The sequence below is a fragment of the Panthera pardus genome, unplaced genomic scaffold (assembly GCF_024362965.1).
Source record: "Panthera pardus isolate Hobbes unplaced genomic scaffold, ASM2436296v1 HiC_scaffold_8, whole genome shotgun sequence".
Taxonomy (NCBI): Eukaryota; Metazoa; Chordata; class Mammalia; order Carnivora; family Felidae; genus Panthera; species Panthera pardus.
Window position 1 is genome coordinate 153,256,444 of NW_026527013.1, and position 23,046 is coordinate 153,279,489.

Below are 23,046 nucleotides of genomic sequence, written 5' to 3' on the forward strand. Positions count from 1 at the left end.
GAGCCTGATGCAGGGCTCAAACCCATGAGGTGTGAGATCATGACCTGAGCTGAAGTCAGATGCTCAACTGACTGAGCCACCCAGGCACCCCTGTTATAGCTTTCTTTGTAAAGGAAACTGAGAGTACATAGGAGGCCATACATGGGACTCCCTTTTATTTAACACTCTACACACACACACACACACACACACACACACTCATGCATGCACACATATAGAGAGGGAGAGGGTATATTCTATACTATATCTATTAAAAGAGATTTATTTATTTATTTACATAATATATAAGGGTTTTTTTTAAGATTTTATTTTTTTAAAAGTAATCTCTACATACAACATGGGGCCCGAACTTAAAACCCTGAGATCAAGAGTCACACATTCCACAGCCAGTCACGTGCCCCTATACAGGTTATTTTTAGGTTAACTGTATGATGGAGGCCATGCTTGGAAATTACTTCCTCAACCACTATTTTAGTTGATGTCAGAAGCCACCAAATTTCAAATGTAAAATTTGTGCATGTGTCAAAATTACAAAATCCCACCCTTGCCCAAAAAACTGTTCCAGCTGGCATTGTGCCACTGGGGGAGGAGGGAAAGGAACTGAAACCAGCGAACTGACTGTATCCAAGCAAAATTCAGTGAAACTGCAACCGCGAGGAACATTATTGACACGCTTTAGCTGACAGCAGATTCGACTAATGGGTGAAACAGTGTTTCGTAATCGTGGGGGAGGAGAGGAGTACTATTTGTGGTTTATGTTGGTGAAGGGTGGTCTGTTGTGGCAACACAGATGCCCGCCACTTCATCTGCTTAGTTTGCCACTGAACAGTCCATTTATATGTCATGTAAAATACGTTCTTGGGTATGCTCATTTCAACCAAATAGTCCCTGCAGTCTGCCTAACTGGCTGGTTTCCAGCATTAGCAGTTTAATAGTCAACTGGTTTGCAGTTTGATCTCTTTCGGGTTTATAGCCTTTGGTAAGAACAAATAAACAAAATGTATTCTCGCTTTTCTACCTTGAGTTAATCTTGGGGACTTTTCCAATGTTTCCCAGTCTGTTAAATGTTTACATTTTGTCTGCCCATGCTCTTTCCGTAGTCTCGTATGGGTAGCGTGGTTAACCAATATTCTGTAGGTCTGGCATTACCCAAGCCAGGGCACCAAGCTGCATCTCAGGTCTCTAAAAGGCATTCTTTTTCATCTGAAATTGTGTCTGTGCAGCTTACATACTAATTTTATAATGTTTCCAGCAGTAGATGACTATGTCAAATGTACCCTGACAAGCTTTGGCAGGGGGAACTTTAGCTGTTTGTGTTTACTTATAATTTTATCAAACCATTTAAAAATAAGGCATTCCTCTAGTAATTTGGATAATGGGTTCAACCTTATATGGCTCAGGCTCTCTACAAACACCAGTAGCATTCTGCTCTTCTCTAGTAAGCATGACGTAATCTGTAATGATTCACTTAATTTTGAAAGTATTTTGAATAACTTGCCCAAAATTTTACAACAAGGGATGAATTCAGCTCTCAAACCCTTGTTTATCTGACTCTAAAACCCATAGAGTTAACTGCAATTTTAGATGAAATTTCTTAGCTCTTTTATGTGATTGTATATATATAATATATAAAATATCATGCCTACTATTTGGTAGTTGCCTAATTGTCTTTAATCTAGACAAGTTTATTGAGGTTTGAAACTTTATTTTGACGTTCGCATCCCTGTACCTGGCACAAAGCACACATAAAGTTGGTGTCAACTCAGTATATTGGTTGAATGAGAAACTTAAAGTATGACTTAGAAATTAAGGGAGAATTGTGTTCAAAGAAGGGGGAGGTTCAAAAGAGGTCAGTAAAGATGAAGATTGAGAAAAAGCCATTGGGTACCATAACTAGGATTTCCTACAGTTCCCTACTCTGATGATTAGCATATCATTATCATTGGGGGTTGGATCTAGACAACAAGGAGTTGAGGAGTGGGTGAGTAATTGCTTGGACTGGAATTTGTCATAAAGGATATGACAGAAGGATGACAATTAGATGGTGAAGCAATAGAAGCAGTGAATATAAGATGCTGGGGGAAGGAAGGAGAATGCTAGTTTCAGAGGATAAAGGCTTTAAAAAAATTTTTTTTAATGTTTATTTATTTTATTTTATTTTTTTTTTAATTTTTTTTTCAACGTTTTTAATTTATTTTTGGGACAGAGAGAGACAGAGCATGAACGGGGGAGGGGCAGAGAGAGAGAGGGAGACACAGAATCGGAAACAGGCTCCAGGCTCCGAGCCATCAGCCCAGAGCCTGACGCGGGGCTCGAACTCACGGACCGCGAGATCGTGACCTGGCTGAAGTCGGACGCTTAACCGACTGCGCCACCCAGGCGCCCCTAATGTTTATTTTTGAGAGAGAGAGAGAGAGACAGAGACAGAGAGAGAGAGAGACAGAACATGAGCAGGGGAGGGGCAGAGAGAGAGGGAGACACAGAATCTGAAGCAGGCTCCAGGCTCTCAGCTGTCAGCACAGAGCCCAACGAGGGGCTCAAACCCACGAACCAGGAGATCATGACCCGAGCCAAAGGTGGCCGCTCAACCAACTGAGCCACCCAGGCACCCCTCAGAGGATAAAGACTTAAAAAAAATCCGCCCCCCAAACTGGGAAGGCTTCCAGGGTAGTGGTTAAGAACAGGAGCTTTGAAATCAGATAGACCCAAATTCTACTCCCGGGTGACAGCTGTGTGGCCTTCGGTGAACTATTTAACCTCCTGCAAAGTAAGGAAAGTAATAGACTGACTTATTATAGCCTGCTGTGAAGATTAAGTGATACGATGTACGTAAAGTCCCTAACTTGATGTACATGGCAAACTCTCAGTAAATATTAACATTTATCAAGGATTTTGTAGGCAGAAACATTGTCAAAACTATCTTTTTCTTTATGTTTGGTGCTTTCTCTATTTTGTTTAAGAGGACTTCCTGGCTCAAGATCATATTCTCTGGTATTATCTTCTAAAAACCTCATTGTTTTGCCTTTTTCAAATGTAAATGATCTATAATTATATATATATTTTTTATTTTTTTAAAGATTTTTTTTAATGTTTATTTATTTATTTTGAGAGAGAGAGAGAGTGAGAACATGAGCAGGGGAGGGGCAGAGAGAGAGGCAGAGAGAGAATTCTAAGCAGGCCTCACGTGGTCAGTGCAGAGCCCAACATGGGGCTCGAACCCATGAACTGTGAGATCTTGACCTAACCTGAAGTCGGATGCTCAACTGACTGAGCCACCCAGGTGCCCCAAAGATTCTATGTTTTTTAAGTGGGGCTCGAACTCATGACCCCAAGACCAAGAGTTGCATGCCCACTGACTGAACCAGTCAGGCGCCCCTAATTATATTATAATACGTTATATTTAAAAGGTTTAATTTCTCAATTAAAAGACAAAGATTGGCAAATTAGATTTAAAAGACAAAACCCTAATATATGTTTCAAATATAAGGGCACAGAAAATTTGAATGTAAAAAGATACATTTCATGCAGAATATTTCCTCTTTTAATTTATTAAAAATTTAAAAAAATTTTTAATTTGAGAGAGCGGGGGAGGGGAGAGAGAGAATGAGAGTCTTAAGCAGGCTCCACACTCAGCCCAGAGCCTGACATGGGGCCCGATCCCATGACCCTGGGATCATGACCCGAGCCAAAGTCAAGAGTTGGATGCTCAACCAACCAGCCATCTAGGCGCCCACATGTGAACTTTTATGATTATCTTCTTTTACTTAGTATAACGTTTATAAAGTTCATCATGCTGTAGCATGTATTACTATTTCATTTGTTTTTATGAGCAAATAATATTCTATTGTGTGCATATATTTCATTTTATTTTTCCATTCATCAGCTGATAGACATTTGGGTTGTTTCCGCTTCCTATTATGAATAATGCTGTTATGAGCATTTGTGTACGTGTTTTTGGACATGTTTTGGACCTGTTTCCACTTGTCTTGGGTATATGCCTAGAAGAGGAATTGCTGGGTTATATGGAACTCTCTATTTAATTAAGGGACTGCCAGACTGTTTTACAAAGTAACTGTACAAGTTTACATTCACACCAGCCGTATGTAGGAGTTTCAGTTTCTCTATATCCTTGCCAACAGTTATTATCTGCCTTTTTTATGCTAGCCATCCTGTTGGATGTGAAGTGGAATCTCATTGTGGTTTTGATTGGCATTTCTCTGATGACTAATGGTGTTAGACATCTTTGCTTGTGCAGTGAGTGCTGCTTTATTTTATTTTTTTTAATTTTTTAAATGTTTATTTATTTTTGAGAGAGACAGAGACAGAATGCAAGTGGGTTAGGGGCAGAGAGAGAGGGAGACACAGAATCCGAAGCAGGCTCCAGGCTCCGAGCCGTCAGCACAGAGCCCGATGCGGGGCTCAAACTCACAGAGCTGTGAGATCATGACCTAACCTGAAGTCAGATGCTCAACGAACTGAGCCACCCAGGCACCCCAGTGAGTACTGTTTTAAATCTTGTGCCCTAGGCATCTCACTTGCCTTCCCCTGAGTTCTGGCTGGTCCTGCCTGAATCAGAACTATCCTCATCTTACTAAAAGATTTTCTTTTTTCACTTTCATTTGCTCAAGTGTGCACTGAAGTTTTCCAGAGACAACGTGATTTCAAAATAGATCCAATGCAGATACAGACATGCCAAGCTAGCTGTCCTCTTTTAAGCCTGACATGAAAGAGATTTGCAAAAATTTATGGAACAGTACTACTCTTCTCACTAAATTTTTGCAGTGGTAAATGCAAGGACTTTTTTAAAGTTTATTTATTTATTTTGAGAGAGACAGAGACAGCATGAGTGGGGGAAGGGGCAGAGAGAGAGTATTCCAAGAAGGCTCTGTGCTGCCAGCACAGAGCCCCACATCGGGGTTGAACTCACAAAATTGCAAGATCATGACCTGAGCCGAAACCTAGAATTCGACACTAAACTGGCTGAACCACCCAGGCACCCCTACATGCGATTTTTAAAAATGTTTATTTATTTTTGAGAGAGAAAGAGCATGAATGAGGAGAGAAAGGGAGAGACACAGAATCCAACGGAGGCTCCCGGCTCTGAGCTGTCAGCATAGAGCCCTACGTGGGACTCAAAACTCACGAACCATAAGATCATGACCTTAGCCAAAGTCGGATGCTCAACTGACTGAGCCACCCAGGCGCCCCTAAATGCAGTTTTCTTAATGAAATATATTTATGTTAATATATAGTGGTTTTATTATTATTTTTGATTAATTGAATAATTTAAAATTTCTGTTTTAATTTCTAATACAATGTATATTGTAGTGTGCGCTATTTATGTGGGCTATAACCCATGTAAACAAAAGCTCTTTAGGATCCTTAATAATTTTTAAGACTATAAAAAAGATCTTGAGATCAAAAAGCTTGAAAATTGCTGATCTAACCTAATATTACCAAACACTTTAGAATTGCTGCTGTGGACAAAAGAAGGGATTAATAAAAGTGTTGCTGAGGTAGATGCACAATCCCATATGAGATCAAGTAGAGCAAGTTTGTAGTGGTTAGTGAAAACAATCGAGAATTTAAATAGTGGGGAGCCTGGGTGGCTCGGTTGGTTGAGCGTCTGTTGATTTCGGCTCTGATCATGATCCCAGGGTCAGGGGATGGAGCCCCACATCAGGCTCTGCGCTTAGCATGGAGCCTGCTTAAGATATTCTCTCTCTCTCTCTCTCTCTCTCTCTCTCTCTCTCTCTCTCTCTCTCCCCCCCCCTCCATCCCTCCCTCCTTCCCTCTCCCTCCTCAGCCCTCTGCCCCTCTCCCCTGCTTGCTCTCTCTCTGTCTCTAAAATAAAATTTTTTAAAATTTAATTATTTTATCCTGAAAAGGTTAGCTACCTACTGATGGAAGTAGAAAAAGGAGGAGAGGAAGATTACTCAAAATTATGGATTGGCAAGTCAGGAACAACAGAAAGCTGAGGAAGGGCTAAGGGAATCGAGGGTGTTAGTGAGAATGCTAGAAATGGTTGACCATTTGTTCTATGGGGAGCTAAAAGGGTGAGAGAATACAGAAGAGATCTGATAGGTCTAATAAATAATAGGAGAAGGTATTTTAATTATGGTATGTAAGTAATGGCCAGTTCAGCAGGAAGGAGGTACTATGAGAGTTCAGGGTATAGGTGGAATGATCACATTGAAGAATCAACCTCAGTTGTGAAAAACTTAGCTCCTTTATCACCTTTGGCTCTGCAAAGTAGAAGTCTTCAGGCTTGGGTTGACCAGTTTCAAACTTGCTGCTTATTGGAAGGTTCAAGTCATGTAATATTTATAAGCCTTGATGTTCTCATCTGTAAAATGAGGATAATAATCACACTGACTCTCAGAGTCCTGAGAAACAAATGAAATAGTATGTTAAATTCCTTGTAAACTATAAAACGTTGTAAAAATATGTGGTGTAAGGACTGTATACTTGCGTTTTCCTAAGCCTTTCCTTTTTCAATTTCAGGCAGAACTCAAAAGCTTGATGGACAACGCTTCTTCTTCCTTTGAATTTGCTAAAGAACTCATCAGGCACAATCTGGTGAATAGCACTATCATCGTGACTGAATTGAGTCTTAATCCTACTTTGGTATATGAAAGCAGTTAGAAGGATACGTGAAGGGAGATATTGCAGCAAATACTTCTCTACTCCGAGTGAACTCCTCCTTGCTATGGGAGAGAGAACATAAGTTTTAGATATGAGGTCCTCTCCTCAAGGAAACCCTTACTGGGAGGGCAGTAAGACATATATAACATTTAGAAAGAAGTGCAAGGCAGTATAAGTCCAAGGGTTCATTTTGTTGGCCAAGACCAAGGAACATCTATCCTTGTGGATTACAATGATTGGAAGGATTTTCTGGCGAAAGTCAAACTCGAGTCCATCTTTGTTTTTTTTTGTTTGTTTGTTTTTGTTTTTAATTTTTTAATGTTTTTAAATTTATTTTTGAGACAGAGAGAGACAGAGCGTGAGCAGGGGAGGGGCAGAGAGAGGGGGAGACACAGACTCTGAAGCAGGCTCCAGGCTCTGAGCTGTCAGCACAGAGCCCGACGCAGGGCTCAAACTCACGGAGTGTGAGATCATGACCTGAGCTGAAGTCGGACGCTTAACCGACTGAGCCACCCAGGCGCCCAAAATTTAATTTATTTTTTAAATTTACATCCAAGTTAGTTAGCATATAGTACAACAATGATTTCAGGAATAGATTCCTTAGTGCCCCTTACCCATTTAGCCCATCCCCCCACAATCCCTCCAGTAACCCTCTGTTTGTTCTCCATATTTAGGAGTCTCTTATGTTTTGTCCTCCTCCCTGTTTTTATATTATTTTGAAAGCATCTGTATTTAAGGAGCTTTTCTTAAAAGCTTCCCAGATGGATATAATGTGCAGCCAGAGTAAGGAAGCACCATATGTATATATGACTGGAAGGAGTATGTCAGCTAGTAAATAGGGACTCTCTTCTGAGAGTGGGATTAAAGAGAGAAATGAGAATACAGAAATTTTCCGTTTGTAATATATAAGTTTTCCCCCTTTGAACATATAATACTTTTATAATTTAAAACAAAGTCTAAAATTACTACAGAATATAAATGGTTGTTATGAGCATTGGCTTTTGCGGTCAGACTTGAGGTCAAAATCAGCCTATTCCATGTACTAGCTTTGGACCTCTGGGTGAGTCACTTAGCATTGTTGAGACTCAGTGTTCTCAGGTGTTCCACAGGGGAAATTACAGTGCCTACCGTATTTTCTTGTGAGGACCAAATGACGTAACGTGTGTAAGATGCTTTGCACAATATCTAGCACTTAGTACACATTTAGTAAATCATGTTTTTGTGATCATGCTATGGCCATCAGTCCAAACTGCAGAAGCATCATTGGGCAGAAGAGTCCATTGAATTTGGTTAAAGGAGTTAATTTGTGACTTGTGAGAGTAAGTTTACTAGTGTGCTGAAAGCAGGAGGTTAAGGAGTAAGAGGATAATAAAGTTGAAGCGGTAAAGCCACACACTTTTGAACTGTGGTACTGAAAGAAAGGAAAAAAATAGGGCACTATCCAGAGGGAGGAAGATTTTTCAAGAGAGCAAAAACCCTTGTGCATGTTTAAAGTTGAGAAGTAGGACCAGGAGCAATGAAGATAGAATAATTAATAGAGAAACAAGATCCAGGTTGACTAAAACATCCTGAGATCCCTGGATTGGGAGAACAAATGTTAAAATGCCCCATACTACCCGGAGCAACCTATACATTTAATGCAATCCCTTTCAGAATACCAACAGCATTTGTCACAGAACCAGAGCAAACAATCCTAAAATTTGTATGGAACCGTAAGAGATCCTGAATGGCCAAAGTAATCTTGAAAAAGAGGAACAAAACTGGAGATATCACAAACCCAGATTTCAAGATATACTGCAAAGATGTAGTAATCAAAATAGTATGGTATTGGCATAAAAGTAGACACAGATCAATGGAACAGAATAGAAGGGCCAGAAATAAACCCACAATTATATGATCAATGAGTCTTCAACAAAGGAGGCAGGAATATGAAATGGGAAAAAGACAGTCTTTTCAACGAATGGTGTTGGGTGAATCAGACAGCTACATGCAAAAGAATGAAACTGGACCATTTTCTTACACCAAAAGTAAACTCAAATGGATTAAGAACATAAATATGACACCTGAAACCATAAACATCCTAAAAGAGAGCACAGGCAGTAATTTCTCACATTGGCCATAGTAGCATTTTTCTAGATATGTCTTCTGTGGTGAGGGCAACAAAAGCAAAAAAAAAAAAAAACAAAAAACAAACAAACAAACAAAAAACAGTTAGGACTAACATCAAAATTAAAAGTTCTGCCCAGCCAAGGAAACAATCAACAAAACACAAAAACAACCTGCAGAGTGGGAAAAGATATTTGCAAATGACATCTGATAAGGGGTCAGTATCCAAAATGTATAAAAAACTTACACAACTTGGGGCATTTGGGTGGCTCATTCGGTTAAGCATCTGCCTCTTGATCTCGGCTCAGGTCATGATGTCACAGTTAGTGAGTTTGAGCCCCACATGGGGCTCTGTTCGACAGCACATAGCCTGCTTGGAATTCTTTCTCTGTCTCTTTCTGCACCTACTCCACTCGTGCTCTTTCTCTCTCTCTCAAAAACAAAACAAAACAAAACAAAAAACAAACAAAAAAAAAACCACTTACACAACTCAACACCAAAAAAACCAATCCGATAATTAAAAAATGGGCAGAAGACATGAACAGACATTTCTCCAAAGAAGACATCCAAATTGCCAACAGACATGAGAAGATGCTTAACATCATTCATCATCAGGAAAATGCAAATCAAAACCACAATGAGATATCACCTCACACCTGCTAGAATGGCTAAAATAAAAAACACAGGAAGTAACAAGTGTTGGTGAGAATGTGGAGAAAAAGGAACCCGTGTGCACTGTTAATGGGAATGAAATTGGTGCACTGTGGAAAAGAGTATGGGGGTTCCTCGAAAAATTAAAAATAGATTTACCATGTGATCCAGAATTCCACTGGATTCCACTGGGTGTTTACTAAAAGAACACGAAAAACATGAAAATATTCAAAATTATATATGTACCCCTATATTTATTGCAGAATTATTTATAATAGCCAAATTATGGAAGCACTCCAAGTGTCAATCAATAGGTGAATGGATGAATATATATATATTTGTGTGCTTTTGTTGCCCTCACCACAGAAGACATATCTAGAAAAATGCTACTATGGCCAATGTGAGAAACTACTTCCTGTGCTCTCTTTTAGGATGTTTATGGTTTCAGGTGTCATATTTAGGTTCTTAATCCATTTGAGTTCACTTTTGGTGTAAGAAAATGGTCCAGTTTCATTCTTTTGCTCCCCCTACAGCAAATCCACAGACACACAATGGAATATTACTCAGCCATAAAAAGAGTGAAATCTTGCCATTTGGGGTACATGGATGGAGCTAGAGTGTATAAAGTCAAATGAAATAAGTCTGAGAAAGACACCGTATGATTTCAGTCATACGTGGAATTTAAGAAATAAAACAAATGAACAAAGAAAAAAAGAGACCAACCAAAAAACAGGCTCTTGACTATAGAGAACAAATAGCTGATTACCAGAGGGGAGATGAGTGGGGGGATGGTTGAAATAGGTGAAGGGGTTTAAGAGTACACTTGTCATGATGAGCACTGAGTAATGTATAGAATAGTTGAATCGCCATATTGAACACCTGATGTTAACTGTACTAGAATTAATTTTTTTGAAGTCATAAAATCAAGAAACCAGATGAAAGAATTAATCTTGGCAAAAGAAGGGAACATCTCAGATAAGGAAGAATCAAGAAAGAAACCAAATGGATATTTTTGAGGTAGAAAGCAGAGATTGGGTAGCTCATGCCTGATGGCCTCGATCTCTGTGTAGTTATTTATGAAACAGCTTGCTATGTGCCAGACACTGTGCTAGGCTCTGGGTAAACTACAGTGCATAAAACTGCTCTCTCGGATAGTATTTTTGTTTTAGCCGTTGTCATTAGCATATGACAATATTCTTATGTGTTTGCTGTTTGAGGCTCTCTCCCCACTTGAGTGTAGCTGTGTTATAGTGACAAGGAAGTGACTTGTTCTTGCTGCAACGCCAGTGCTTACTACAATCCCAGACAAACAGTAGGCGCTACTATTTATGCAATTCATTAAATGTTACCTACTATGTACCACACATTTACCCCTCTTGATCTCATTCAATCCTTATAATGAAGAAAAAGGCTCAAAAAGGTTATATAAATTCCTTCCTGGAGTTTTTGATATAGAATATTTGTCTAGAAAATGTTTTATTATTGACTATTGGGTACTTTAAGAGTTTTCTGTAGTTCTTATGAAAAGGAAACGTATGCAATAGGCGTATGCCTTTATTCTGTTGCTTACACTTATTATAATTTAGATAATGGCTTTTTTCAAAAAGGTCAAAGTCGTGTGTATATTGAGAGCTTCAAAAATATATTCATCTTCTCAAAGAATAACTGAGTTATAAGTGGCAGCTCCTTACACATTTCCCCAGTAAGTGCATTCATGCTTATTGCCATAATAATGCACTTTTTCTGTCGTTAGGTTGTTTTCCGAGGAGGTGAAGGGGCTTTGCAGGTTTTGCCTCCCCTGGTTGATGTCATTCCTGAAGCTCGGTTAAACTTAGTGATTTACTACCTTCGTCAAGGTAAGAAAAATTTGTCTTGGTCTTGCTTACAACGAGATATGGTAGAACATTTAATCTCTGATTGAGCTAGTTGCTTAACTTTTAAAATCCAAAATACTTCCAAAAATGTATTTGCGGCAGATTCATAGGATAGAACAAATTTATTGGTGCTTATTTGTTGTCGTACCTTTTCTCTTGCCTCCAACCTTCTCCCTCATTCTGTTTTTCTTTCTTCCTTTTATTTTTCTGTCTTTTGTTCTCTACCCATCTATTTCAGTTTTTCCATCGTTTTTCCTTCCTCTTCCTTACAGTTATTTTTCTAGTGTTCCCCTGTGTATAGTGTACATCCACGTTTTCTTGAGTCTTTATCATTAACTATTTTTTATTTAGTCTAGTTGTCTGCCTTTCTGTTTCTTTCTACCTGCAGCTTCTTATGAGAAATATTATGATTCAAAGAGAATGTGACATTGACTGCCCTTAAGTAAGGTTAAAATTGTAGACACATGCCTAAAGCAGTCTTTTACCTAACAGTGATGAGTGCAGGATAGGAGCTACCATGCATTGGTGGTGGCGCTGTGTCAAGGACCTCGGACTAACAGTGTGGGCCTTTTTAGGTGCATGGTAGAAACCAACCAGACAACATATTCCTCATCGAGGAAAATGTAAGTGTTTATTAAAATAAGAACATGAACGTGTCAACAGTTCTATCTGATATATAAGCTCAATGAAGTAGGCTTTTGGACAGGAATTAAATATCGTATGTGTTTTATAAATTAATTTTTATTATAAAAAATTTCAAACTAAGCAAAAGTAAATAGTATAAATGCCCAAAACGAACAGCCAAGTATTCATTCCAGCTTCAACAGTCTTCAAGATATTGCCATTATTTTTTCATCCATACTCCCCCTACAGCAAATCCCAGACTTCATGTCATTTCACTCGTACATACTTAATATAACTTAATATATATTCTCTTTTAAAAAATCGGTTGTTTTTCTTGTATAATTACAATGCCATTGGTATATAATAGTCCATATTCTTAGCTTGAACCCTTTTTTAGGTGCTTCATGGCTTACGGGTCTCCTAAGATATTTTGGTTATCCTTAAGATAATTACTCCACATTGAACTTGATAGAGAGTTAGAAGACAGATAAAACAACTCATACTTCCCATGAACGTTTGAGTACTGAAGGACCGTATGTTTTTGGGACTATTTCAGAAGAGTTTGCTGGAATATAGACTAGTATAGCTACTTATTTCTTGTATTTCAGATGATGTTCAAGAAGCTTATAACTTAATTAAGGATCTGGAACCTACTACTCCTCAGGTAATTGAAAATGTGTTACCATTTTACTAACCAACTTCTGTTGAAAGCAGAATTTCAGAAAGGTAGCAAGAAGGCATATTAGAGAAGATTCCTGCTTGTAGAAGCTCAGGGAAGACCATATATATTGATCTAGGAATGTCCTGTGAGACTTTTGATATGAGAATGAATATTCTGGATTTTTTATGTTTTTAAACTCCCTTATATGTAGTCATTTCCTCAAAAGGGTTGAGGTGTGAAAAAACCTAAATCTAGGATTACAGTGGAACTAACAGCAAGGTATAGAAAGAAACTTATCTCACTAGTATAATTGTTTGTAATTTGTCTTTCCCCTACTAGATTGTTAGCTCTTTGCAGTCAGGGACCGTTGTCTATTTGGATTTCCAACACTACACAAGTATGTTGTAGACATTGTACTTATTGAATGAAAGACTGAAAATGTTTCTAGACCCTATGAAATCCAAGCAGATATAGTTCTCAAGTGTATTAAAAGCTTCAGCATTGGGATGCCTGGGTGGCTTAGCTGGTTGAGCTTCCAACTCTTTATTTCAACTCAGGTTATGATCCCAAGGTCATTGTATTGAGTCCCACATTGGGCTCCATGCTGAGTGTGGAGCCTGCTTAGGATTCTCTCTCTCTCTTTGCCCCTCCACCCCACTCATGCGCTCTCTCTCTCTCTCTCTCTCTCTCAAATAAAAAAATAAAAGCTTTGGCATCTTTTGTGTTCTTTATATGAGCCCTCTTAAATAAAAATAGTACCTACATAAAAAATTGATAAAGCTGCTAAAAAAGGTGTCTATTAAAGAAAAGAGCCATGTCTGAAAGGGATGAAGGTGAGGTCTCAGGGCTCCAAAAGAGAGAATACCTTACAAATGGAAATTACAGGATACTTTTTTGTTTTTTGAGGAAAAAGATTATTATGAAAACAAAGTTATTATATTATTGAAAAGAGAAAATAATGTGTATGTTGTTGTTATGAACAATGGCAGGGGCTAATAAGGTGATAAAAATTATTACATAAATATTTTATTGTTAATTTTTTCCATTGAGTTCAAATAAAACTTAAAGTTTCCACTGAGTTTTTCTGCTTAAGATTGAGATTTACAAATATGGTGAATTCTGTTATATGGACACTTTCCTGAAAACCAAATCAAAGTCTCCTAATTCTTTCATTCAAGCCAAGGATGGAAAAGAGAAAAGTGACTCTGGGTAACTTTTGATAATATATTGAGAGTATTAAGTTGAAATTAATTTGGGAGACATCTCATTGCTACACATTCTCTTAACAGTAATTAGTGTTATTCCATGTTGCCAGGAGTATATCCTCAAAGGAGTGGTCAATGCAGCTCTTGGCCAGGAAATGGGTTCGGTAAGTATGAAATCACTGGTAATGTACAGTCTGCAGTTACACTGTTGTGGAAAAGATCAAAGTGAACATTCAAGTTCAGCCAGCAATAAGCTTACGATTAGGCTCATTTGCAGTTCCTTTCGTTCCTCCATATCCCCCAACCTAGAATCCATTGTAAAAAGAATTCTATGTTATTTAAAGACCAAAAAAAGAAATCTTTCAGCCTAAGAATTGTTGCTTCATCTTTTAAAAGCCCCATTTTTAAGCAGTGTGTTTATACCTAATAACAACTGCAAATCATCGCACATCTTCATTCTTACTTTCAGTGAGTTGCATTAACCTTGCACACCTCTGAGCTGTAATCTTGGCATCTGTAAAATGGGGATAATTGTTGCTTTGGCAAAGACTTTTTATAAGCACTGCCCCAAATTAAGTACTTATTCATACGAATATGGCACATTACATTCTTTTTGGAACAAAATAGATATAAATAAATCTTTTTATCTCTGGCTCCCTCTACAGTAGGCATTAAATAGTCACTGAATCAATGAATGAGTGTATTTAATACTCCTTGTTATAACTATGGCTCCTACCACAAGGTCTGATATATGATAAAGGAGCAATAAATATCTGTTCATTGTGTGAATGAATGACTAAATGAATGAGTTCATTTAATGAAGGTACTTTCAGGATACAATTTGGGAATTAGATTTTTTTCTCTTTTTTATCTGACCCTGGGTTGGTTTCAATTCAGTTTCAGGTTATGATTCTCTAGTTGCTTATGCTAATAAGAATTAGTTTGTTTGGGAGAGGATTTGAAAGAAGGGTATATATTAAATCCTGGCAAATATTTTAAAAGCATAACATATAATACAAATGAAATATTTTCAGCTTATATCAGCTCTCTCAGCTCTGCTTTGTTTTTCAGAGGGACCATATGAAAATTGCCCAGCAGTTCTTCCAGCTGGTGGGAGGGTCAGCGAGTGAGTGTGGTATGTCTGAAATCTGTACTCATTCACATGATTTGTAATTGTTGGAGTTGGTTCATATATTGACTGGTGAAGTTTGAGTCTCTGTCCGGAGATACATCTGTCAGGCTTGAAAGAAAAGTATAAAGTAGGAAGTCCTGTGGGAGAGACACAGGAGGGAGTATTGGGTTAGCTCTTCTCAACATCTCAACTAAAGTGGGATGAGAGAATATATAAATAGAGGAGAATAAATGTAATCTTTAGTTCATAAGAGTTCTTAAAATTCGATTCTGTTTCTTTTTAATGTTTGTTTTTTATTTATTTTGACTCAGAGAGGGAGAGTGTGAGCAGGGGAGGGGCAGAGAGAGAGGGAGAGAGAATCCCAAGCAGGCTCCATGCTGTTAGCACAGAGCCTGATGCAGGGTTCAAACCCACAAACAGATCATTACCCGAGCTAAAGTCAAGAGTTGGGACGCTTAACCAACGAGCCACGCAGGCACCCTGATTCTGGTTTTGATTTGAAATGTTAACTTCTCTGGATTTTTCAAGGGCTTTCTAAGTATTCAACTTTTATCATGTCATAGGTATTTTTTCTGGCGGGTCATTTGCCTTTCAATTTTGCCTGTGGTATTTTTTCACATATAAAAATATTTAAATCTTATTCAATTAAGTTTACCTTTTTATGATGATATTATACATGGGTATGTAGGTTAGAAAATGCTTCCGTACCCCCATAGTTATATAATATTCACTTATATTTCCCACTAGTAGTTTTGTTGCTTTATTTTCTTAATTTAAGTATTGATTTCATTGGTCAAGATTGAGTGTAAGATTTGAGAAAGGGCTATCAGAAGGTCTGTGAGTTGGCCAGTGGGAGCTGGTACGGCTGTTTGCACCAGTTGTCTAAGGCCAGCATCTTTTCTGGTGGACAGTGTTCGTAGTGAACTGGTTGTTAAATATTTTTATCACCCCTGAATATTCATTTTCTTTCAAATGTTTCACCACGACCATTTATTGAATAATATTTCCTTTCCTCGTTTCATTCATTTATATAAGAAACTTTATTGAGGTGCTGGGGATGTAGCAGGAAATAAAACCAACAAGTCCTCCATCCTTGTGGAGCATACAGTCCAGTGGGACAGACAATAAACACAATAATTAAGTAGATCACATGGTGTATCTGACTGTGATAAGTGCTGTGGGGGGAAAATTAAACAGAGCAAGAATGAATAGGAGTCCCAGTGTCAAGGGTGGGGGTCACACTAATTCTCTACTATCTCAAACAGGAATCTGATATCAGACAGAAAGTTGTTCAGGATCAGGACCAGCTGGTTCCACGGCAAATTATTTCTCCATTTGATCTGGAAGTGCTAGGTTGTCTTATAGACAAGTGATGGTGAAGACTAAGCCACATTAGTTGAGTGTGCACGTGTTGGAACGGGTGAGAGACTCAAAGACGTGGGAAAACATACGAGGAATACCGTAGCCTGCAGGGCGTGTGTTCATTCTGGAGTCTGTGAGTTAGGCCCAACAGAGATCATTGGTCACCCTCAAGTACTGTGTGACCTCCATTATGCTGGGGTTTTGTCCACTGAACAGAATCTACAATCTCAGAATCTAGAAAGAGGTCTTGGAATACATTCCTATCTCTGAATTATAAAGTGACTCAAATCTCAGCTAAAGAGAACTTGCAGTTTCATGAATATACCTGGTTCCTTTTCCCATTCCATTTCAGATACAATACCCGGGAGGCAGTGCATGGCTTCCTGTTTCTTTCTGCTTAAGCAATTTGATGATGTCTTGATTTACCTCAACTCATTTAAGGTCAGTATAGAATTTTCTAGATGAGTTTGTATACAAAATACTATATATAATGTGTCAGAGATAAGATACTCATAGAGATGGCCCTTTTACAATGGTGATGCTGGTGGTGTCAGCCCGTGCCTTAAAATGATTTTTGAGTTTATCTGGTATAACTGATGTTTTTATATTTTGTATGTTAATACTCAATGTGACCTATTCTTGGGATGTTTTCCAGAGTTACTTCTACAATGATGACATCTTTAACTTTAATTATGCCCAAGCCAAAGCTGCAACAGGCAATACCAGCGAGGGTGAAGAGGTGGGTATCTGCTTTTGATGCGTTTGAATGATTTCTATTTATAAACACTGTCTGCTTTAACTTTTTGAGGAACCTCCATACTGTTTTCCAGAGTGAAACAAAACGGATAAACATAGGGGAAATAAAAAAAAAAAAAAAAAAAAAAAAAAGAGAGAGAGAAGCAAACCATAAAACAGACTCTTAACTATAGACCACAAACTGAGGGTTGCTGGAGGGGAGGTAGGCAGGGATGGGCTAAATGCCTGATGGGTATTAAGGAGGGCACATGGTAAGCCCTGGGTGTTGGATGGAAGTGATGAATCACTAAATTCTGCATCCAAAATCACTATTACACAATATGTTAGCTATCTGGAATTTAAGTAAAAACTTGAAAATAAATGATAAAAATAAAAACATTGTTATCTTTTTGTCACTGAAACAATGTTCAAGGGCAAAGGATTATGAAAAGTTCTTTTGTTCTTAGGTTATATTAAAAAGTAAAATATGAATAGACATAGATTTTGTAACTATGTACTGTTTTCCTTTTTTTGATAGCATTTATGAAAGCATAACATACAGTGAGAAAATTGTACAGATCAAATCAAAGTATACAGCTTGATGAATTTTTAAAGCGAACATATCCAGATAATCAGTACTCAGATCATGAAACAGTATTACCCTAGCCCCATAGAAATCCCTTCATCTACTTGTTTGAGTCCGTCTCTTTCCCCGGAGGCTAACCACTATTTTGACTTCTAACCCTGTAGATTAATTTGTCTGAATCATTCAAAGCAATTCAGTTGAATTATTCAATTCAGTTTTGTTATTATTTAGCAAATTGTTCCACTTATTATTATTCAAATTCGAATTCTTTCCTAACTTCCATTATGATGTCTTCTTTGTGAAATTTTTTTTTAATGTCTTTACTTATTTTTGAGAGAGAGAGAGACAGAGAGAGAGAGACAGAGTATGAGTAGGGGAGGGGCAGAGAGAGAGGGAGACACAGGATCCAAAGCAGGCTCCAGGCTCTGAGCTGTCAACACAGAGCCCGATGCGGGGCTCAAACTCACAAACCATGAGATCATGCCCTGAGCCGAAGTCAGACGCTCAACCGACTGAGCCACCCAGGCGCCCCTTCTTTGTGAAATTTTATTTAAAATGTGTTTCATTGGGAATGCAAGCTGGTGCAGCCACTCTGGAAAACAGTATGGAGGTTCCTCAAAAAATTAAAAATAGAACTACCCTACGACCGAGCAATTGCACTCCTAGGTATTTATCCACGGGATACAGGTGTGCTGTTTTGAAGGGACACATGCACCCCCATGTTTATAGCAGCACTATCCACAATAGCCAAAGTATGGAAAGAGCCCAAATGTCCATCGATGGATGAATGGATAAAGAAGATGTGGTATATATACAATGGAGTATTACTCGGCAATCAAAAAGAATGAAATCTTGCCATTTGCAACTACGTGGATGGAACTGGAGGGTATTATGCTAAGTGAAATTAGTCAGTCAGACAAAGTCAAAAATCATACGACTTCACTCATATGAGCACTTTAAGAGACAAAACAGATGAACATAAGGGAAGGGAAACAAAAATAATATAAAAACAGGGAGGGGGACAAAACAGAAGAGACTCATAAATATGGAGAACAAACTGAGGGTTACCAGAGGGGTTGTAGGAGAGGGGATGGGCTAAATGGGTAAGGGGCATTAAGGAATCTATTCCTGAAATCATTGTTGCACTATATCCTAATTTGGATGTAAATTTTTAAAAAATGAAAAAAAAATGTGTTTCATGATTTTCAAATATGTGTATTATCTTTCCCAAGCTTTTTATTTTGATTTCTAACTTAATTGTATTGTGGCTATCCAATGTGGTCTGTAAGACACCAGCCCTTCAAAATTTGTTGAGACTTGTTTTACTACCCAGTAATACGGTCAGGTGTTCTTAAACAAATGTGTATTGTGCAGTTGTTAATTATTCTGTTCAAATCTTATATATCCTTACCAGCCTTTTGCCAGCTTGTGAGATCAATAACTGAGAGAAGTATGTCAACATCACCCTGTTTTGTCCTTTACTTAGCAGTCTGGATAGCATTTGATCATCTGTAAGGCTACAACTAAGTGTTAACCTAAGGCAAGCCCATATAGGTACTTTTATTGCAAAAATATCTTCATGTTTATTCCTTTTCTTTCCTCTTCTTACAGGTTTTCCTTTTAATCCAAAGTGAGAAGATGAAAAATGACTACATTTACCTCAGTTGGTTAGCTCGGTGCTGTGAGTCATCTTTTAAATGTTACAGAGGAATCCTCTTTTTCTTCTCTGTTGCATAATCTTCTGGATAGAAATTATAGTGAACATTTATTTATTTATTTATTTATTTTTAAGGGTTTTTTTTTTTTCATTTTATTTATTTATTTTGAGAGAGAGAGAAAAAAAGAGCACAAGCAGGGGAGGGACAAAGAGAGAGGGGAGACTGAGAATCCCAGGCAGGCTCCAGGCTGTCAGTGCAGAGGCTGATGCAGGACTTGATCGTGAGATCATGACCATGAGATCATGACCTGAGCCAAAATCAAGAGTTGGACGCTCAACTGACTGAGCCACCCAGGTGCCCCTTGTTTTATTTTTTTATTTTAAAGAGAGAAAGCCAGGGAGAGGGGCAAATGGAGAGAGAGAGAGAGAGAGAGAGAGAGAGAATCCCAAGCTGGCTTCATGCCCAGCATAGAGCCTGACATGGAGCTCAATCCCACGACCCCAGGATCATGACCTGAGCTGAAATCAAGAGTCAGATGCTCAACCGACTCAGCCACCCAGGCACCCCTACAGTGAACATTTCTAATTTTTTTTGTAGAATGAGTAAACACTGAAATTAAGCATCATTAATGCTACTCAGTTAGGGTGGCCATGTACACGTATTACGTACATTTACCCTGTAGTTGGTTCTACCATACAACATTGACCTCCATGAATAGTCCTGAAAGGTGTCAAGTTCTTCCTTCAGCCCTGTTCAAGTTTCCAGAATCTCAGTTTACAGTATTCTGTGTTAAGTAGGCTAATTTTACCTTTTCATTATGATGAAGGCCTGAAAAGTGGTAATGTGTCGGAAACATATTTTTTAATCTGTTTTTAAAGTTTATTTATTTTGAGAGAGTGTATACGTGCATGAGCTGGGGAGGGGCAGAGAGAAAGGGAGAAAGAATCTAAAACGGGCTCCATGCCTACAGCATGGGCTCAATCCCACAAACGATAATTTTTTAAAATACTATGTAGCCTACAACCTTTGTCTGTCTGTCATCCCCTATTCATTATCTTTCCTTGCTCCTTTTTTTTCACTCAGATTTAAAATGTTCACAGAGTTTTTGAAGTCACAGAAAAATTTCAGCAATCACATGTTCTCAGTGAGCTGAAACTGTATGAGAAGGATTTAATGAATGATACGTGACTTTTGAGCAGATGAGCAAAGTGGGAACTACTGGAAATCAACCCAATCTAAAAAGACATAATTCTGTGAATCCTGACTTAAATATCTTACGTATGGTAGAGTTCTGATGGAGAACCACCTTAATGATGACCTTGCAAGCTTTCTACATAAGGGCTGTTTACCATTCCTTTGTCTGTTTGGAACATAGAACCAAATCCAAAGAATAGCAAGATGCGGAATTGTGTTTCCTGCACATTTAAAAGGCAAAACTCTGGGGCGCCTGGGTGGCTCAGCCAGTTGAGTGTCCAACTCTTGATTTGGGCTCAGGTCATGATCTCAGGGTCATGGGATCAGCCCCATGTCAGGATCTGTGTTGAGCGTGGAGTCTGCTTAGGATTTTTTTTCTCTCTTTCTCTCTCTCCCCTGCTTGCATGCTCTTTCTCTCTCTCTTTCTCTCTCTAACAAATAAATAAATAAATGCCCCAACTTTTTTTTTTTTTTTTTTTTGTAGATATAATGAATAAGAAACCAAGACTAGCCTGGGAACTGTATCTCAAGATGGAAACTTCTGGCGAGTCCTTTAGCCTCTTGCAGCTCATTGCTAATGACTGCTACAAGGTGAGTCCCAGTGACACCTAAAGGGAAGACTGAAGGTCAGTCACACAGTGCTACACTGGCCAAATATTAGGGCAGGGTGTCCTAGAGATTAAATGGCCATGTCAGAAATGTCATCCCTGGGGCTCCTGGCTGGCTCAGTCAGAGGAGCATGCAACTCTTGATCTCAGGGTTGTGAGTTCAAGCCCCACATTGGGTGTAGAGAAGACTTAAAAATAAAATGTTAAAAAAAAAAGAAATGTCATCCCTTTTATGAACATATGAATTCAGAGATAGACAGCATTTCACGATTTTATATACATATCAAATATGTATGCATATAAGTGAAATATGAAATGTATATGAAACAATGATTTAGAGAGGTTGTTTTAGATTTCTAAAGACTCTGAATCTTTAGATATCATCCAGGTAGAGATAATCATGTGGGAGTTGGAAACTTAATTCTGAAGATCAGGAAAAATGTCCTCTGAAATCTAGAGACGTAGATTTGGAGAAATCAGCACCATTTCAATAGTAATCGAAGCCCTGATAAACAGGATTACCTAGGTAAGGAAGTAAAGTGAGAAGAGTAGAGAGTTACAAACCAAACCTTAGGGAATACTTAGGGGCAAATAGTGGACTGGAGAGACAAAGGAACCAGAAAAGAGAATAAGAAGCAATCAGGTTTCATAAAAGACTAGCTATGTGTGTGTGTGGGGGGGGGGGGGGGAGCTGGAAAGGCAGGGAGAAGGAGGGAGGACTTTGGGGCCTTATCCTATAGATTAGAAGTTTTTTAACAAATTAACCTCACATTCTGGAGGTTCCTATTGGGGAATATTTAGGTAACACTAGACTAGTGTTAAATTAATAACAGCTCATTTCAAAGTGAATCATTACAAAAATAAAGTGAGTCACTACCAATGGAAAAGGTTGTAAAACATAGGAAACTTGAAAATGTTTAACATGACTTAGTAGATGGCAATGACATTAAGCAAGTTAGGGGAACCAGAGGGAAAGAAAACATTCAGACGGGAATTTAGTTCAGTTGTAGATGTGTTAAATCTGAAGTGTGTTTGGGGCTCCAGCTAGAGATGTTACCTGTGGGAAATTATTATGGCGAGCCTGGAGCTCAGGTGTTCCTGTAAGAGGTCGGGATTAGAGATACAGTTGTAGAAGTTAACAGTAGTTGGCGGCGGTGGTGGTGGTGGTGGCGGCGGCAGCAGTAGCAGGAGAGTGTGGGCGACAGTGAGGTTAACCAGCCAATGGGGTGAGGAACCACACGGACACCAGTGTTTAAGGCATAGAAATAGAAGAATCAGTGTAAGAGACAGAGGATGCTGATGGATATAAAGGAAAGAAAAGAACCGGGGGCGGGGGGTGAGGGCTTTTCATTCCTCTTTTTCTTGTTTCAGTTTTATTGAAAGCCTAGGGAGGAGCATGACAAATCTGCAACCTGTTGGAACTGCATGAGACTTGAGAAAACAATAGTGGGTAGAGAAGAGAATGAGATTAGAAAGCCGACACAGTGAGCGTAGACCACAAAGAAATGGATGCTGAGGATAAGGGGGGGAAACATGACGCTAACTTAAAAGGAAAACCATGGTTAAGGACGTGGGGCGGGGAGTATTTTTGCAGGTGGAGGGAGAGGTTGTTTTTGTTTGTTTGTTTATTTTTTATTTTTTAACGTTTATTTATTTTTGAGACAGAGAGAGACAGAGCATGAACGGGGGAGGGGCAGAGAGAGAGGGAGACACAGAATCAGAAGCAGGCTCCAGGCTCTGAGCCATCAGCCTAGAGCCTGACGCGGGGCACGAACCCACGGACCGCAAGATCATGACCTGAGTTGAAGTCGGACGCTTAACCGACTGAGCCACCCAGGCGCCCCTGTTTGTTCGTTTTTAGAGTAGGGAGTTAAAGTATCGTTAGGCAGAGGAGCTGTTGGACAGGGAGGTTAGAGATTCAAGAGAATGGGGGCATTTCTGATGGAAGAAGGCCCTACGGAGATGAGAGGAAGATGGAGTTAATGACCTTAAAAAGAAGAGAAGG

At 38.8% G+C, this 23,046-nt stretch overlaps 1 protein-coding gene across 4 annotated transcripts in view; it reads left to right on the top strand.

Annotated features, from left to right (window-relative positions):
• IFT56 (intraflagellar transport 56) overlaps nt 1-23,046 on the top strand; it is a 48,848-nt gene that overhangs the window by 17,441 nt on the left and 8,361 nt on the right. For all 4 annotated transcript variants that reach the window (XM_019452903.2, XM_019452905.2, XM_019452906.2 and 1 more), the window contains 9 exons: nt 6,505-6,579; nt 11,156-11,258; nt 12,509-12,564; nt 13,877-13,930; nt 14,838-14,901; nt 16,613-16,701; nt 16,916-16,999; nt 19,193-19,262; nt 20,918-21,024. In XM_019452903.2, coding sequence (XP_019308448.1) covers nt 6,505-6,579; nt 11,156-11,258; nt 12,509-12,564; nt 13,877-13,930; nt 14,838-14,901; nt 16,613-16,701; nt 16,916-16,999; nt 19,193-19,262; nt 20,918-21,024 — 702 coding nt within the window. The remainder of the gene's footprint in view (nt 1-6,504; nt 6,580-11,155; nt 11,259-12,508; nt 12,565-13,876; nt 13,931-14,837; nt 14,902-16,612; nt 16,702-16,915; nt 17,000-19,192; nt 19,263-20,917; nt 21,025-23,046) is intronic.